This window comes from Tasmannia lanceolata, unplaced genomic scaffold, assembly GCF_043159265.1.
Source record: "Tasmannia lanceolata isolate RefF3 unplaced genomic scaffold, GAP_Taslan_0.1 ptg000024l, whole genome shotgun sequence".
Taxonomy (NCBI): domain Eukaryota; kingdom Viridiplantae; phylum Streptophyta; class Magnoliopsida; order Canellales; family Winteraceae; genus Tasmannia; species Tasmannia lanceolata.
In genome coordinates, this window is record NW_027518701.1 from 8,431,572 (window position 1) to 8,451,063 (window position 19,492).

General features: G+C 39.5%; 1 protein-coding gene across 3 annotated transcripts in view; it reads right to left on the reverse strand.

Moving 5' to 3' along the window:
- LOC143857242 (acyl-CoA hydrolase 2-like) overlaps positions 1-19,492 on the reverse strand; it is an 85,909-nt gene that overhangs the window by 16,829 nt on the left and 49,588 nt on the right. The window contains exons 9-14 of one of the 3 annotated variants that reach the window (XM_077367662.1): positions 16,613-16,725; positions 4,625-4,687; positions 4,496-4,551; positions 3,533-3,637; positions 3,323-3,379; positions 2,354-2,455 (exon numbers count right to left, since the gene is read on the reverse strand). In XM_077367662.1, the coding sequence (XP_077223777.1) occupies positions 3,367-3,379; positions 3,533-3,637; positions 4,496-4,551; positions 4,625-4,687; positions 16,613-16,725 (350 nt within the window). In that variant the 3' untranslated portion in view covers positions 2,354-2,455; positions 3,323-3,366. Of the gene's footprint in view, positions 1-2,353; positions 2,456-3,322; positions 3,380-3,532; positions 3,638-4,468; positions 4,552-4,624; positions 4,688-16,612; positions 16,726-19,492 lie in introns of those variants that run through there. The other 2 variants (XM_077367664.1, XM_077367663.1) reach the window with 2 other exon arrangements.

A 19,492-nucleotide genomic window follows, 5' to 3' on the forward strand; every position in this document is an offset into this window, starting at 1 on the left:
AAGGAATATCACCATATCCGATAATCTGCTGACGAAGGTGCTGGCATAGACCAACAAACTGGCTATAATGGGTGGCAAGAGGCAGATCACCACGGCGGAAGCGCACCCACTTAGAATAGCTAGAGCAGATACGACTGATGTTTGCCACGCCAGAGTAAAGAAGAGTAACCTGATCCCAGATCTGTTTCGCAGTAGGAAGAAGCATCAATGGCCCAGAGACGTGAGGGGCCATACTCTGCCATAGAAGAGTACAAACAAGAGCATCCTCATGTTCCCATCGATCAAAGGTGGGATCAGTAGTAGGAGGAGGATCACGACGAATAACGTGGGCTTTGCCACAGGCAATAAAATACTTCTCGACGGCCGCTTCCCAAGTAATGTAGTTTGCCCCGTCCAACTTAACAGTAGTAATCTGGGGGAATGATCCATCCATAGAGAGAGGTGACGACGAAGAAGATGCCAAAGGGGGTGTCTGACGAATAAGAGGAGTCACTCCTGGGGAGGGATTCTCAATCACTTCCTCCATAACAACAAACCAGAAAGAAACAGACAACCCAAACACAGGCGAAGAAGAGTAGATAACTGAATAGGAGGGCAAACTAGGGCAAGCCAAGAAAGCTAGACGCGGCTCCAAGGATGATGGTCATCGGCGAAACGTGAAACGACTGAAGCCATGAGGCACAAAGAGGAGCCGCGAAGTAAAAAACAAGAAATCAAGAAAATAGAAGATGAAGATCTAGCACATAGAAAGAGGGTGAAAGTGGTTTAGGGTTCACAGATAAATGAAATAAAGAGGGGGGAAAATTATTTCGGGTAAAAAAAAAAAAATATATATATATATATATATATATATATATATATATATTGGGTGAGGGGGGGTCGCGGAGGATTGGAAATGGAAGGGGGGGTCGCGGTGGCGAGAGGAGGGTGGGTGGGGAGGTGCGGTGGGCGCGAGTGTGTAGAGGGAGGGGGGTTGGCTGCGGGCAAGGGGCTGCCGGGGGGAGCAGGGGGGGCAACTAGAGAAGAAGAAGATGAAGAAGAAGAAAAGGCAAAGGTTTTGGGTTTTGGGTTTTGGGTGTTGGGTTAAAGTTAGGGTTTTGGGTTTCACAAGAGAAGCAAGGGAGAAGGAGATGGAGAATAATGGAAGAAGGGTTTAGAGTTAGGGTTAGGTGAGGGAGATGGAGAAGATGAAGGTTAGTGGAGAACCCTAGGGATCAGAAAACCCTAAGGCTTTGATACCATATTACGAGAGAGTTTAGAGAGAAAAAATGAAATGAGTTAGGGTTCTCTCCCCCTTACTCATATCTTTATATTAAAGCAAAGGATGTACAAAGTCCTAAATGCCCTTAGGCAAGTTACATATTCCAACACATATCAATATGTGTTACATTATTATATTTATATGAATAACATGTGAACTATATAGTATGGACTGAATTATCAGACATGCACGACAACTCATGTAACCAAGTGTTTGAAATTGCTAAACATTGTGGATGGTTGTTTTGCTTATGTGATAGTTTCCAAGTGTGTATTTGTGCATAGACTAGCATTTCTTGAAGTTTGATCTTAAAATTCTACAATTTGCATTTGTACCTATACGTTTCTGTGATTTTACGAGATTTCCACGAAATTTTCAACCTAAATCATAACATTTCCATTTTTGTGGCGACCCAAACCAAAATTTAAAACCTCGGTTTTAACTTGGGGAATATATTTGAAACTTGTAAGCTTTTCGAAGCTCCTAGTGGAGTGAAGAATTGGTGAGTTTCTTTTTAATATTAATTTGATTTCAAAATAAGTATTGTTTAGCTATTGATCTCCTTCTCTTTCTTTGGTATTGACAATCTCCAATAATTAGTTTTCCTTTGTTTGCATCAATCAAGAAACATCTTGTTCTTGCTAATCGCATAATAAGAATTGAAAACATTAAAGAAAGATTGGAAGACTAAAAGTAGCAGAATGCGTATGATAGTTTTTTGCTTAACTCCCAGCATGCATGGGCTCACTTGAAAATTAAAGTATAAAGAAAAAAATGACCATTTTTTAATGAACTTTCAAGACCATCTCAGCATCACCAATAATACAAAATTACAAATGAGATGCATAATCTATTTTAGAAGTAGATATTCCTGGAGCTGAGTTAGTACACACACACATATACACATGAACACACATTGTTACATCTCCCTTAAATTACTGAATATAATCCACAAGCAGATCAAAAATAGACTCATTCAACTGAATATGTACAGTAATATATTATTCAAAATCTACATGTTGATGTTCTCTCCAGATTAGCTTATATAGAACTTATTGTTTACTTCAAGGAGATTAAGGAATTGAGACATACGAGTGATCAAGACTAAGTGATGCTGTCTTCAAACCCATTTTACGGTGAGGATTCATGCGTACTTCTCCGAATATAAGATCGGAAGCATATGCCACCACACATCTGTTGCAAAGCCATTCGAGAAAATCAGGCTCATTAAAAGTTGTGAATAATGAAATGTGTCATAATCATCCAATAAGAAGAATGCAAATATAAGAACCAAATAATAATTTATATCATTTTCACCTGTATGATTTTTCATCATTGTGCCCTTGTAATTGGCACCTCAAAACACATTAACAAATGCTTTTTTTTAAAACATGCTATTTTAATTTTTGTCTTGTGATAAAACTGAAACAAAAAATAAAAGCATAGACCATTCTTCTTTTATGTTTCAGGAAACAATCAAACTATAATTAAAGGTTTTACCTAGCCATTTATTTCTGTTGATTGTTCTAATTCATGCCACAAAATTCACTTATATCGTTCCAAGGATGCAGTTTTCTTACCAATTCCAACCTTTTAATTTACAAAGTTTTAATCACTAATCACTGAATCCCCCGGGCATACCCGATGCGGGTGGTTTACAGGCTATTGCGCACATCTGTAGGGACTAGTCCCACCCTAAAAATTGCAGTGGGGACACCCTATGTCACCCAAAAAAAAAAAAAAATTATAATCAATGCTTCATTTAAGAAAACTAGATGTCATGCATGGCACCTGTGTCATGCCACTACAATTGTAACCAGTGGTCCAACTGAAATGTAACCATGCAAACAATCACACTTGTAAAACTTGAAAATCAAAGGAAAATAAGATCACTGGTTTAAAAGTCCCACTTCAAGAAATCTAAATTTGAATGGGTGCAGAACGAAGCAAAAAATAAAAGTACAAATGGCCCATTATAAAATACCAAATCCACATAACAAGCATTCAGGCAAGTGAAAAAATAATATAAGAATTTGAAAATAAAAGAAGCTAGCAACTTACCTATGCAAAGCTGGGTCATCTGAAAGCCTTCCTCTAGCTCTAAACTAGTACTTCATACTGCAAAAAAAATAAAAATAAAAAATTGATTATCACTAAAAGGAAACACAGTGTATGTGAAAAGAGTCTCCAAGCTCCCACGAAGGGTCACTATTGAGAAATAAATAAAGAATACATTCAAGGGAACAAAGAACACAAGGAAGTATATCTAACCTTGGATGAGAATTATATCGTCTCACAGAGTTGCTTTGATCACAAAACCTTATTTCTATAGGCCACGGTATAAATTTTGCTCTAGCCACCCTCTTCCGATAATCCCTATTTTGCTATCCAATTGTTAGGCCTCATTAGAATCACAACAAACTGGAACATAGCAGTATATTTGGCAGTTCAATATGTGAATGTGATCGAGATAATAACACCTTATTTAGAACCAGTAAAACATGGTGAACGAGTACAAGATACTTCACGGAGGAGATAGTCTATCCAAAATAGACACATAATTACGTCAAAAGGCAACGGATATAAAACATGCCATGCAAGAAAGCCCCACATATGCTCCATCATGACCACAAATTTATTCAAATTTTCATACTCAGACTGCCAGTAGTCTAGAATGTAAATCAACCAAAAAGGATTAGTGAGTTTCAAAGGATAGTGCATTGTGAGCATATCCTAAACAGACTATCCATAGGACCTTTAATCCTATGGCAAACCTATATTTCATTGTGGAATTTATTAGTTTTCTGAAGCTATGTAACCTGATCTGAAGCCTGTATATCCAAGAACTTTAAGAGCCTATCCGGACTGAGACAACCTTTGTAAAGTGTAGTTTAAAAACAAACAAAAACACCTCAGTAGAAACTTAAATTCCATATATAGCTTATTTATTTGGTTATGTTTATTTATGAATATTATATAATATTGTCAAGTCATAGATGGCGGGAGCCTCGTGCACAAGGCAGCCCTTTTTATTGTCAAGTCATAGATGAATGATGTGTCATGCAGTATATTTAGAAACTGTAAAAATAAGGAGACGAAGATTAAGTGTGGAACACCTTGCACAATGAACAGAAAAATAGGCAAGAAAAAACTATTATACTGATTACCATTCAAAATAAAACTGGATCAAAGCAGTATAGGAACTACCAAAAGGATTCAGTGTATGAGTCCTACATGGGAAGGCGCGGATCAGTAAGGCGTCTCTCCCGCAGCTCTTCCAATGATAGAAGCTGTGACGGAAAAATTGAATTTCACCAAACAGATGGACTTTCAAATAAATAAATATAAGTGAACTTCATTTACCATCTCCGGCGCAGGCACTTGAGGCATCTCAACTTCCTGGTGTTCAAACCCAGCTTCTTCCTTCTGTAAAATAGATAAAACCAAAATTGATGCATATATTAAACATGCAAGAAATCATGCAACGGTATTTCCCATTACTGTAAGAAAAAATAGGATATGCCAGTCTATCATCAAATTTATAATACTTAGATATGAAAAATGGCCCAATGGTAAAGTCCTTCCATGAATTATTGCAAACCATGACTTAAATGCTAAATATATAATTTGATCCACAGTTACTAGGTTGGAAAACGAATATGGGGCACGAAATGTGACATAGAAACAAGAAAGGCTGGGAAAAATAGAAGAGAAACAAGAAATGGAGAAACGGGAAAAATCATACGAGAAAAACATTGAGAATCATCTTACAAAACGCCTTAGAAATGTTTTAGAAATGATAGAGAAACATCAAGGGAAACACATGATAAATAAGGGGAAAAAAGAAATCTGTGTTTGCAAGTCTGTGTTTGCAAGTCTGGAATTTCTTAATTTCAAATTTCTACGTGCTTTTACCCATACATACATGCAATTATAATCTTTTTCTTAGTTTTCATTAAAATTACAGGCATACATACATGATTTAATTATGTTTTTTGAAATCCCCATAGGCAACACAAGAGGGGGGTGAATTGGGTTATTAAAATTTTTGCCCTAATTATGTATAATGTTAAAACCAATTTTAACAATTAGCAATTATAAATTTAATTAGGCTTTTGAAAAGCATTCCAAGTTTAAATCTAACCCTTGTTCAATTAATCATAAACATAAATGAAGGTTAGAATTTACCAAACACCCAAAGGAGGATAGAAGGAGAGCAAGGAGACCACACAATGATTTATAGTGGTTCGGTCACAAACGGACGTACTCCACTACCCAAGTACTTGGTCTTTCCTTAGGATTTTCCTTCACTATGATAGATCTCTTTAAACGCCGAGTCCCAAGCTTTACAATGTACACCGCCTCCAAGGGAACAAACCCTCTTTGCAAAACGCTTCCAAGGAACAATCCCTCGTTGCAAAACCGCCTCCAAGGAAATCACTCATCTTCGCAAACCGCCTCCAAGGTAGTGATCCCTCTTCGCAAACGCCTCAAAGGGAGAAGCTCCTCTTCGCGCCGAATTCACCTTTGTTGTTAGGCCGAATCGTAGACCCCGATTACAATGAGAATGGAAGAAAATAAAGTTCACTTAATGCCTCTTGATAGGCTAATACAAACACTCAAAAGCTCACACTCTCTCCAAAAGATTACACCAATAAAAGCCCTACGGAGATCCTCTTGTTGAATGTAAATGTACAAATCAAAGTATGAAGAGGAGCAAACTAAAAAACCTTAGATTTGCAAGTTTAGGCTCAAAGGATTTGAAAATGATTTGCCAAAAGGTTGATTAGATGGTCTAGGATAGGGTTTAAATAGCCCATGGAAAGATATGACCGTTTGGGGAGTAGAACTGTAAAAACTGGGTTGAAAAAGTCAACCTACGCAAGCCCCAACGGCTCTTTTTCCAGGCCGCGGCGGTCGCCCGCCCTTACCGAGCTCTTTATATAAATTTCAAATTTCAGACCGGCCCATGGTGGTCATCCAGCGAGGGCTACCTGGACTTTTATATTTTTGTCCAGTTACCTATCCGCGGCCGCCTGGCACTATGGCGGTCGACCGGCCCGACCATGATGGAGTGTTTCTGGATTTCCAGGAACACCTCCGCGGTCGCCCAGGAAGCCCCGGTCGACCGACCCGCTATGTTTCGACAAGTGCTGGATTTCCAACCACCTTGCCGCGGTCGCCCGGGGAGCCCTGGTCGACCGGCCCTGTTTGAAAATCCTTTTCAACTTATAAAAATCCAGGGCCTTGGGCCATGGTCTTTGGGCTTTTGTCCAAGGTTTTCAAATACATTTTGGGGAGTGTTGATGGTTTCTAAAGACATCAAATTTGTTTTACGAAACCATTTTGAAAACCTTTGAAAGTGCAAATACATTTAAAACAAGAAGACTCCAATACAATCTAAAAGTGTAAACCTTGAGTCTTCTTGATGTCTTGGCTCCTCCACACTTTCTTGGACATCTTAAACTTGTGAATGAACTCTTCAACTTGCTTTGGATCTTGTGACTTCCTCCATTCTTCAAATCATGTTGAGAGGTACATGAGGTGGTCACCAATGCTGGTTCAACTCCAAGCTTCCATTAGCACTTTGCTCGGCATGTTTGTGGGAACTTTTACTTGAGCTCTGACTTGAACATCTTCCGAGGATGATGTCTCCCATGTATGTACAAGCTCTTTGGTTCCTTTATGCATGTTGATCCGCAAGCCATGTGTTGAGTTGTGTTGTGTTGTGTAATAGCGATATGGCCTGTCAGGTTCCTGTCTAAGGCACAACACTACAAAGCAACACATTAGCCCATAAAGACTAATCAATTTGGGTTTACTAGCATCAAAACAAGAAGGTAAAGGTGAATGTTTGAACCCTTGAGCTTATATTTTTTTATCTGCATGGATTCACATTCGCGTGTCAGGATCCGACACGGATTCGAGGTGTCGGATTCGGCAATCCTCAAAAATAAGACTCAAGGATTCGGTAATTTTTACTAAATAAAATAAAATTTTAAAAATTAAAAATTGATATATATATATATATATATATATATATATATTTGTGTGTATGGGCGCGCTTGTAGAGGGTCGAGGCATTTTATTAAGAGAGTCGAAGGAGGAAGGGGGTTGATGTTTGAGGGTGGAGGGTTGAGGCGCTAGGGTTTTTATTAAAACAATACGGAATGTGCTTTTATATAAAAAAAAATTAAGCGGAAAACATGCTTAAGGGGAAATATACAGGATTCGCATTTTAAAACATACAGTGATGTGTTGGATTCGCCCGAAAATACAGGATTCATGCAAGACACGTCTATGTCAAGAATCCGGGTGTGTCCCACGTGAATCCATGTCTAATTCGCGTGTGGAGACTTGTCGACACGGATTCGGCATCAGGGGGCAAAGAATCCATGCAATGTTTTATATATATATATATATATATATATATATATATATATATATATAGAGAGAGAGAGAGAGAGAGAGGAATGATAGATACAAGGGAGCCCTTGCATAAAGAGCCAAAAAGGGCTCTTGATTGGATCCACATCATCAAATGTAACTGATTTTACCTTTTCAATCGATTTTAAAATGTAACTGAAAACGACGTGGATCCAATGAAGAGCCCTTTTGCGGCTCTTTATGCAAGGGCTCCCTTGTATCTATCATTGCTCATATATATTGTTATTTAGCATACATTTTTACTCATTTCTAGTTTTTTTATATTATATATACTCTATCGTTTTTCTTTTTAATATGTACTCCACAATTTTTTAGTGTGATTTCAATGTTTTACATATGTTTTCTACGCATTTCTCATACGTTTCATACAAGTTTAACATATTTTCACACAAGTTTCCCGTATGTTTCCCACATGTTTCCCATATTTTTTCCATGTGTTTAGAAAACATTTCCCCAACTTTTTCACATTTCGGAAATGGGGAAACACATTTCCCACCCGCAAAAGTCGTTTGCGGCAACTATAGTTTGATCAAAGAGAGCACCACAGGGAGCTTAATGAATTATGGCAAATCAAGGCTTAAATGTTGGAGATATGTTTTAATCTGCATGCTTCCAAAGACAAAGCCTCTAGCTACTCAATAGGGAATGTAAGGTTTTGTGGAGATCTTAATGTTCATCTTACACATTGCTAGAAACTTGGAGCTTTCACTGAAACTAAAGGCCCTGCTTGCAACAAACAATATTCATCTAATTTGTAAACTCCATATAGTCACTATTGAAGAGTATGTAAGGGTAGTTTAGTCATTACTGGTAGTACGAGGGGTATTGTAGTCTTTGTACACATGTTGCCCTAGTTGGGCCTATATATACATCATTTACATGGGAGGACTCCTTAGTGGAGAATCTGACCATCTTCTCCCTCACTCTTCTTCTCCCTCACTCTCCTTCTCCTCTTTCTTTATCCACTTCTAACATTGTATGAGAGCAAAGATCCTGAAAAGAGGAAAGAAAGAAGAGTCTCTCTCTCTCTCTCTCTCTCTCTCTCTCTCTCTCTCTGACTACTACTGTTAATAGTCCTACCCTAACTCACCACACCCACTTGTGAATCCCTAACCCCCCCGACCCTAAATCCATCCCAAAACCCTAAATCTCTCTCCAAAACCGCAAATCCTTCTTCCCCAATCCTAAATCCCTAAAAATCCTAACCCCTTCTTGTGAGTCCCTAAACCCAACCTCTTTTGTAAAAATCATTTGTAAATCCATCGATCCAAAACACAAAAAGAAAACCCAATAAGATCCCCTCTTGTATATTATTTTCCTCCTTTTCCCCCATTCATACCTTCTTTTCTTGTTCCCCACTTGTTCTACATCCATTAATCTCTTTCTTTCTCAATCATTTGTCCATTGTTGGGGTCATTCTAGTTTCCTATTCCCTTTCTTTATGGTTTAAATCATCCCTTTCATTCTCTTTTGAATCCCCTTCTCCCCCACTCCATCCTAATCTTTATTCCCTCTCTCTATATCCGTTGTGTTATATGGTGTTTGTGTTGATCTCAAAGGTGCATGCCAAGTGTTTGTTGAAATGTCTAAGAGAGATGTCATACCTATGGCCACAACTTGAGGGGGAATGTTGAAGGCCTCATGTAGTTACAAGGATGGAGTGTTGCCTTGTCGTTGTTATGTTGTTGTCTTGTTGTCGTCTCCGGGTTGATGTAGTCCCACCCTCTTCGTTGGTGTGTTGTTGGTGACTCAAGTTGATGTCATTTCATCATTCCTTGTTGATAGTCTTGTTGGTGGTTGTTCAACATGGAGTTCCCTGTCGGCGGTTTTTGTCGGTGGCTGTTCTTCCTCTTCTGTCTTGTTGTCTTCTCTAGTTGATGTTGTTCTCCATTCTTTATTGGTAGTCTTTTGGTTAGTTTGTTGGTGGACAGGGGTTGTTTGAATGGTTGTGGTTGGTTGTTGATTTATTGCTTGTGGTTGGTTGTTGGTTGGTTGTTTGGTTGGTTGTTGGTTTGTGATCATCATTGGTTGGTTTGGTTGTGGTTGTGGTTAGTTTGTTGGTTGGGTTGATCATGGTTGAGATCATTGTTGTTCTTTGTTGGTTAGTTCTTCACGTTGTTGGTTGGTTCCGTCCATGCTTGGTGTTGTTCGTGGAATCGCTTTGTGAGTCATGTTGTTGATGCTTCTACATAGTGAGTGTAGTTTCTTGGCGTAGTTTTATGCCTTTTGTCATTGTTGTAGTTGTTTGCGTAGCAATCCACCTTATTGGTGCTTCTACACGCGTAATTTTATGCCTTTTTTGTGATTGTAGTGGTTTGCGTAGCAATCCACATTGTTGTTGGTGGCTATATGCCCGGTCATTAGTGTTGCTTTCAGCCTCGTTGTTGGTGGTGGCTATATGCCCGGTCATTTGCGTTGCATTCGGCCTTGTTGTTGTCGGTGGCTATATGCCTTATCATTAGCTTTACTTTCGGCCTTATCGTTACTGGTGGCTATATTTCGGGTCGTTGGCGTTGATTTCGGCCTTGTTATCTGACGATGTGATGTTTTGCCATCGTTGGTTGGTTGTTGTGCGTCACTTTGTTGTGCCCCTATTGGTTGGTGGTTGATCCTTGTGGTTGTTGGCTGATTTTATATTTCCTTATGGGTTGCGGTTCTTCTTCTATTGGCGATGTGATGTTCACCTGATCTCTGTTCGTGGTGCATCGTCGGTGGTCATGTTGCATCGTCGTTGCTCGTGTGCGCACCTTTGGTGCTTATTTTGCTCGATGGATCGCTGTTATTTCCCTGTCAAGGTGTCTCCGTTCGATCAGTCGTGGTCTGCAGATTTATTAGTCGAGTTCTCATTCAGGGGAGGCCCTGCTGTGATCCCCTTCGCCGTAGTGCTACTTCAGGAGGGTTGTTCTTTTCTAATGTGCGTTGACCTCGCTGTTGTACTCTTGTGGCCATTGCTATTTTTCGTTATGTTTTTCATTATTTATTCACCACATCATCTTGAGAGGAGTGTTGTACCAAGCTGGGCCGTGTGTATGGGATGATTATCTTTTTTTGTTGTATGGGCTTTACAGTTGTTTGGATGGGTATTGTAGTTTTATTTGTACCAAGTTAGAGTTCCATAGTATATACACTATAGATTGCGGGGGGCGAGTGTTGAAGAGTATGTAAGGGTAATTTAGTCATTATTTGTAGTATGAGGGCTATTGTAGTCTTTGTACACATGTTGCCCTAGTTGAGCCTATATATACATCATTTACATGGGAGGACTCCTTAGTGGAGAATCTCACCATCTTCTCCCTCGCTATTCTTCTTCTCCTCTTTCCTTATCCACTTCTAACAATCACCATACTTGATTAACCGGGTTAAGGTTTAAAAACCAAATCTAATAACTTCCCAAAGGATTTGATATACATTACTTGCATCACAAAACTGCATGAATTTAATGTGTGGTGAAAGTACAGAACGAAAAATATGTGAAAAATGCACTAAAATTCCTGACTTTGTGGTTCAATCGCAGCTTTCTTCTTTCTATTCTCCAATGGAGCTTGGGATATGACAAACAAGGTACCAAAGCTAAAGGTTCTGATTAGGGTCTTGAAGAAGTGGAGAAAAAAACCCTAGTTGGGTTTCAGTTGTGGAGCCGCCACCCCCCTGTTTTGTGCCCAGTGGAGCTTGGGAATTAAAAATGCATGAAAAATGCATTTAAATTCCAGACTTCGTAGTTCAGTCTCAGCTTACTTCTTTCTCTTCTCCAATGGAACTTGGGATACGGCCAACATGGTTTCAAATTTCGGTTTCGGAATGCGTTTCGGTCCTCACCGAAACTGAAATTTTGGCTGAAATTTCAAAATTTCGGCCGAAATCCGACGGAATCTAATTAACGACTATTTTTTCTCGTATTGAATTTCGACAAAACGACCCTAATTGGGTTTCGGTTGCGGAGCCGCCACCCCTGCTGTATGCGCCGCCCCCCCCCCCCCCCAATATTTCACTCTCTTTGCCGAACGACCCTAAACTCCAAATCCTAACAAGTCGCACCACCCTACCCCTCACTACAAGCCCTAGCAGCACCCATCTTCCCATCCCAATCCTTCGGACAACCCTTTTTGGGTTATTCGATCCCAGTTTTTTGGTATTTTTCAACATCCGTTTTACCATTCCCACCAACCCTTGGTTGTTCGGGTTGCGCACTCCACCTTCTTCATTTTTCGAGCTCGGTTCAACTTCGCTTCTTCGTCCGGGGCCTTCATCGTTGTTGTGCACTTCAGATGTGAGTCACACTTGGTTGTTTTCTCTTCGGTTTCTGGGGTTGGGGTCGCCTCTCCTGATTCTGGCCAATCCCTTTCCTCTCTTTTTTATGTTCCGTGTTTTCCGTTTAATTTGCTCTCTTTTAGTCAACTCACTAAAAATCTTCATTGTTCTCTCACTTTATTTCCTTGTTGTACGTTTTTGGATCTACAGTCTGGGAGGAAGATTGGTTCGGGTCATGAAGTGGACAGGCTATATTATTTTGATCAGAAGGTTACTGCTACAGCTTTACGGAGTTCTATTGAGTGGCATCAATGGCATTGACATTTGGGCCACCCTCCTGTGGAAAAGCTACAGCATTCTTCGCTTGTTTATAGTCCAGTAAGTCAATTTCAGTGTGAGTCTTGTCAGTTTATTAAACATCGCATCTCTTTTTATTCTAGAGTTGTTAGTCGTGTATAAGAGTCCTAGTTAGTCCATTCAGAAATATGGGGTCCATGTTGGATTACATCTTTGTTTGGCTTTAAATATTTCGTTGATGTCACCTTTTTTTTAGGATACCACATATTTCGCGGACTCTCCTAACATGTCTATTGGTGATCCTCCACTTCCTCTTCCTTTACCATCCTCGGCTTTGTCATCCTCGGCTTTGTCTTAGTCACCTTCTCCAGTGCAGGTTTACTCCTGTGGTACTCGACTAATTGTTCTCCCTACTTGTGTGGACCGCCATTCATGCGACCCACGTCCTTCTCAGCCTAACAGATCTGACTCCAACCCTCAAGTACATGTTCCCTCTGTTATAATTGATGATGCACAAGTTTTTTCTCGCACACATTCTCATTCTGTTGTACATTTGATTTCTAATGTTGTTTCTTATTCTCGTCTTTTGCCTGTTTACCGTTCTATTCTATCTATCATGTCCTCTGTTTCTCTTCCTCATTCTATTGCAGAAGCATTAGCTTATCCAGGTTGGCAAGCCGCAATGGATTCTGAGATGGGTGCACTTCACTGTAATGATACTTGGCAGTTGGTCCCTCTTTGTTGTCGTTAGGTATTTTCCGTGAAATACTTACCAGATGGGATAGTTGAAAGATTGAAAGCACAGCTGGTTGCCAAAGAGTACATACAGACCTTTTGCATTGATTACACATAAACCTCTTCAGTTTCCAAAATTCCTTCCACTCGTATTCTGATTTATATGGCAGTGATCATGGGCTGGACGCTTTATCAATTGGATATAAAAAATGCCTTTCCACATAATAACCTATAGGAAGAAGTCTTTATGGAGCAACCTCCAGGGTATGTTGCACAGGGAGAGATGAAGCATGCAATATGCCGTCTGCGTAAAGCTTTTATGACCTTAAACAATCTCCTCAAGCTTAGCAAGCCAGTTATGCAATTTGGCATGGAACAATGTGTTGTTGACCATCCTTATTTTAGCTCTCAGTTTGACGAAGGATACATCTAGCCCTCCCCAGACCTCGCAATGGCGGGAGCCTCGTGCACTGGGCCGCCCTTTTGACGAAGGATACACCATCCTAATCATTTATGTGGATGACATTATTATTACTTGGAGTAATAGATAAGGCATACAAGGACTAAATGATTTTCTTGAGAAGGAATTTTACACAAAAGATCTTGGTCACCTTAGGTATTTTCTAGGAGTGGAGGTAGCCTATTCACGTGGTGGATTGTCTCTGCCACAAAGAAAATGTGCAATAGATATATTGGAAGAAACAGTACTCTTGAGAGTGAGACCTGCTAAAGTACCCATGGATCCTAATATCAAACTCTATCATGATCAAGAGGATTTACTAGAGGATCAAGGTAGATACAGAAGACTAAATGGAAAATTGATTTATCTCACTTTGACCCATCCAGATATCTCATTTGCAGTCGGCGTGGTGAGTCACTTCATGAGCTCACCATCTCATTGCATAGCAGTTACCCAGATTGTAAGATACCTGAAGAAAGCTCTTGGTAAAGGAAAAGGCATAATCACATGAGATTACAGGACTGTACTGATGCAGATTGGGCTGGGTCACCTGTGTATAGGAGGTCTACTACAGGGGTACTGCACATACGTGGGAGGCAACTTAGTTTCATGGATAAGTAAAACGCAAGATGTGGTAGCCAGGTCAAGGGCTGAAGCGGAGTATTGACAATAGCCCATACGTGTGGTGAAATGATCTGATTGAGATCTTTTTTGTCAAAGAGATTGGCTTGCATTCCTCATCTCCAGCATCACTATATTGGGATAATAAGGCAACGGTTTATATTGGTTGAAATCCAGTCTTCCATGAGAAGACAAAGCACATTGAGGTGGATTGCCACTTCATTCATGAGAAGATTGAAAAAGCGGAAATACGTAATGTTTTCACTAGATTGGGCAATCAGCCAGCTGACATGTTTAAGCCACTAGACATAGCGAAGTTAAATGATATGTGTGCCAAGCTGAGGATGTATGACATATAAACTCTAGCTTGAGGAGGAGTGTTAGACGAAGCGGTGTAATTACATACCCAATTATTTTAGACATTGAACACGAACCCTAGTTACATATATATAATACATGTTATGAGAGGGAAAGTCATTCTACTCTCTCTTCTCTTCTTCTCCTTTCTCCTTTCTTCTTTCTTCTTTCTCTTCTCTAATGGAGCTTAGGATACGGAAAACATAAACTTGTAAGTTGGAGGATCCCTCCTTTTCAGTTGATTGCTAAGTGGTGTTAATTGGCCATCTATAAGACCAAAGTACACTTGTATTAAATGGATTGACGCCTAAGCATGAAGAGGAAGCTTTGCTTGAACAAAAAAGTAGAAGTTACTTGCCCCCACTATTCCCTCCAGAAGTTATGTATGTATGGATGTGGGTGTGAGTACATTTTGTACAACAAAAAACTATTAAACGAGATGTGGCAATGGATAAGAAGATTGTTTGTACACCAATATGCCTCACAGTTACTCATCCAAACATATTACATGTAGTGAACCTGAGTAGCTAGTTTATGGATGCATTTAGCAATTCTCATCTGGTAGCCATTGTGAAACAACCAGTTACTGCAAAAGCTTAAGCTGTTGGAGAAGGTGTTATTATACACAAATATGCCTCACAGTTACTCATCCAAACATATTACATGTAGTGAACCTGAGTAGCCAGTTTATGGATGCATTTAGCAATTCTCATCTGGTAGCCATTGTGAAACAACCAGTTACTCCAAAAGCTTGAGCTGTTGGAGAAGGTGTTATTAAATCCTTTATATTTTACCAGCCATTTATAGAATTTTAAGGTAGACATCTTCACCGATTAAATCACTCAAGTGATAGATGAAGAAGAGACTATCAGCATTTAATTGGGAATCTTATTTATTTGACTATTACATATTCAGACCTTATGCTGGGAAGTCAATTCATGCATAAACCATAAAAACATCATTATGGAAGTTATTTGCATTCTAACGTAATAGAAAGGATCACCGAGTAAAGTATACTGTATCAGAGTCATGATCACTTGGATGTTAGCGGATACTGTGATGCTGATTGGGTTGGCTTGTCTGAGGCTAGACGGTCTATCAGCAGGTATGGTATGTTGGTAGTAATTTGGTGACATAGAAGAGTAAGAAGCAATCTGTTGTTTTGCCCGTCCTTTAGCTGAAATTGAATATTGATCGATGGTTCATGCTACATCTGAGCTTATGGAAAATATATTGTCATGCCGTCATACATATTTTATCTAATCCAGTTTTTCATCAGAGGATTAAGCACATAGTGTTGGAATGTCACTCTGTCCATGAGAAAGTGTCTTCTCATACTATCTCCATTCTAGTTGTTTGGTCTGCCTCTCAGTTGGCTAATATACTTGTGAAAGGATACAGTCCGGGTTCATCTTCATGATGTTATTGACAAGCTGGACATGCAGGTAGAAGAATAAAGGCTGGATGGGACCCATCTTTTGCATTGTTGAAAGGTGAAATGGGGTTTATTAATTTTTATTGTGGTTTTTAGTGTAGATGCGTAGTTTTGTACTTTAATCCTTTCCATGTGATAAAGTTGCCTATGTTTGTGACATATGTCAATGAACCTTATTTATCTCTTATTTTTTGCGCAAAAATAAAAAAGAGAAGTCCATGGGTGGGGTTTTCTCCAACCACTCAAACACCTCCCTTCCTCATCTCTTATTCCTTTGTCTACTCATTATCTCTTTGTCTCTTCTTCTCTTCCGGTTTCTTATTTTTTCCCCTGTAGTTTTTCAACCTTGATTTACTAATCTAGAAGAGAGGAAATACCACATCCACAATCCACAATAATCTAAATAACATCTGACCAATGAATGTGTTTTTACTTTTTAGAGATTTCTAATTTGAACTGTGATAGAAAGAACTTGTAAATGTCAAACCTTTCAGCAAACACTTTTCTATAGAAGATATCAAACAGAAAAACAAGAAAGAAATCCCATTCTTGACATACATGGTTTTCCCGTCGCAAAAAAAAAAAGAAAAACAAGAAAGAAAAGACAGAAAACTTTTTTATTAAAGAAAAAGGAGCACACAGTAGGCCACTAAAGTGATTAAAATTTCAACCATTTAAAGCCTATAATTAATATTTCTAAACATGTTACTAAATCTAGTGAGAAAATGATTGAATGGATACAATGCATTACCTGAAAAGAAGCAAGCAAAGTGAACATGACATTTCCTTGTTGTGTTGAATCAACTCGTCGGGTAGCAAAGCTATTCCCATCACGTGCACGATGAACCTGATATATAATCGGTACTGCAAAAATATATTGATGAATCAAGGAAGAACATAAAAGCTTGTATCAAGCGTCAAAATGCTATGTGAAAATAGAAAAAAACTGGACCTGATATGTCACTCCATTCAAATAAAAAAAAGATGCATTACATTAAGTTAGAAAGATCCACACAATCAAGAAGCTATATGAAATCTTATAATGAACACTTCAAACACTAAAATCATGGATGAATGGAATAGAGGCATCACGATCAGCTTCGAAAAAATTTTAATGTTCCAACTCAAAATTAAACCTCACATAGACGGCTTATAGGCACCATTACTAGGGTGTATATACGTCGTATGGAGATGCTTTTTTAAACAAGTATACATAACACATTTTACATATATAAGTAGAGAGGATATTACCACTATACCCCTTAGTTTATGTACTATATAAAAGGCACATTATTGTCATTGACTAAAGTGACTATTATAAATACAATGGGAGAAAAGTTGTTGGAGAGTCAAAGCAGTGATTTCCCTTTTGTTTGTGGTTTCCTTTGTGCTGAGTGTCTCCAAACCACGACCAGCCACCAACGACAGATGAAGCCAGCGACGCCAGCGATTCTACTAGTCCAGCGATATAGTTCCCGGGATGATCGACATATAGAAGAAACAAGGCGCAGGCAGAGCACGGGAAACCACTTGACCTAAACTTACATGGATCAATGAGCAATATCGATCCTTTACTACTACTCGGATCATATATCCATTAACATATCATCCCAATGATTCAAATCAATTTACTATAATCTACCCCTTCGATGGTAGTGTGCAAAATCACTTCCAAAACCATTCATCAATCCGTTTCCGGATCAAATATAGAACGGTTAAATTGATAGAAAATTGATCCGAAATTTTCAACAATAAAATCAATTAATCAATCTGGATCAATCACCATAATCCAAAGGTGGCTCCGATACCAATTGTTAACCTAGAATTACACATAGTAGTTAGTGGAAGCGTACCTCGGCCACGGCGATTAGATCATGAAGCTAAAAATTCTGGCAATCGGTCCCAGTGAATGTATCGATCTACCCCGTGCGCACCACAAACATTGAAAGGAGTTCGTCTAATCTGATGAAGGCCTTATGACTTGATTGATGGAATCACAGGCTCTCTTCCTTCTCAGACCAGGAACCCCTTTGGATGGAATTCTTTATCTCTTAATATCTCTTTCTCGTCCCATCAAGAAGAGAGAGATATTTATAGAATCTAACTTGATTAGAACTAGGAGTTCTAATGACACCACACCACTAATTAGATATTATTAATTTATCCTGAAGATAGTATGGGATTTATCATCTAAAATTGCCTTTTAAAATAAATCACTAAGTGGGAGACTTCAAGAAGAGTTTGGAGTCCAACTCAATGTGTGGGTCCCAATGTGGGCCACACAATTAACGCCAACGGGGGCAGCAAAGGACAACAAAGAGGTAAAGTGGACTGCAGTATAGAAGAAAAGACAGCAGGAAAACATTGGGACAGAGACTATAGACAGCAGTGTGAGAAGAAGATGAGTAGAAGGAAAAGAATGGCAGACAAGGTTGCAACCAGCAGAGTTGGAGGTCGTGGGGTGTAAGAGAGAACGGAGGTGGTTGTCGGCCGCCGTATTGTACAGGGATGAAGGGTGATGTCAAGGGGAAATGATAAATTGTGGTGGGCGAGTAGCGGACAATACATAAGGGGGCTGGGACATCAAGGAACAAGACATGGGAGAAAGAAACAGAAAGAGGAGAAACGAGGAGGAGAGAAAGGAGAGGAAGGAGAGGGAGAAGAGCAGGAGAGAGAGAGAGAGAGAGAGAGAGAGAGAGAGAGAGAGAGAGAGAGATGGCTGCTGCCTTGTGGCTGCCTTTTTTATTTTGGGGTGGCGGGGGGTGTTGCTTTGATCCAATTGGCTATAAGCATCTCTTAAGTGACTTACCTTAAGTGACATTTGTTAAGTGGCTTAAGTGGGCCATGGCACGGTTAATGGGTAAAAAAAGGTGATAAGTCAAGGTAAGATGTGGGTCCTATCTGATGTGGCAGCTCCAACATCTAGGATAACAACATACCAAAAAAGAAACCAGCCAAAACTAGAAAAAAGGGCGGCCCAGTGCACGAGGCTCCCGCCATTCTGGGGTTTGGGGAGGGCTAGATGTGCACAGCGTTACCCCTGCTTAGCAGAGAGGCTGTTTCCGTGACTCGAACCAGTGACCACCAGGTCACAATGGAGCAACCTTACCGTTGCGCCAAGGCAAAAATAGAAAGTGGTCAGAAAATAGAAATTGGTCCAAAAAATAAACTATCCAAAAATGGAAACTCTCAGCGCTGAATCACATTAGAAGTGGAAGGCGATTACTTGGTGCAGAAAAGCTAATGAGAAACATTGTCCGGTGGATTCCCCCACCTCAAAATTTTATAAAGTTGAATTTCAATATCTTAATATAGGTAACCCAGGTCATGTTGGTATCAGTCACTTCACTTGCTTAGAGATGATTCTATTGACACGGGGGCATTAGTATGGATGGTTCTAGTGAGGTAAAAATTAGAGGGTTATTGAAAAGATTAGAAATTAACTTTGGATCAAGAAGGTAGGCACATTTAGTGGAAGAGGACTTTGTGAGTGCTATTAATTTGTCAGGATGGAGCACCAATGGGCGGTTGGCTTATCTGCAACAAGGACACTTGTTCGTATTGTAAGCCCAATGGTTCAACCTTTGGCAATTTTCCTAGTCATATTTTGATGATTATGTCGAAATCCCCA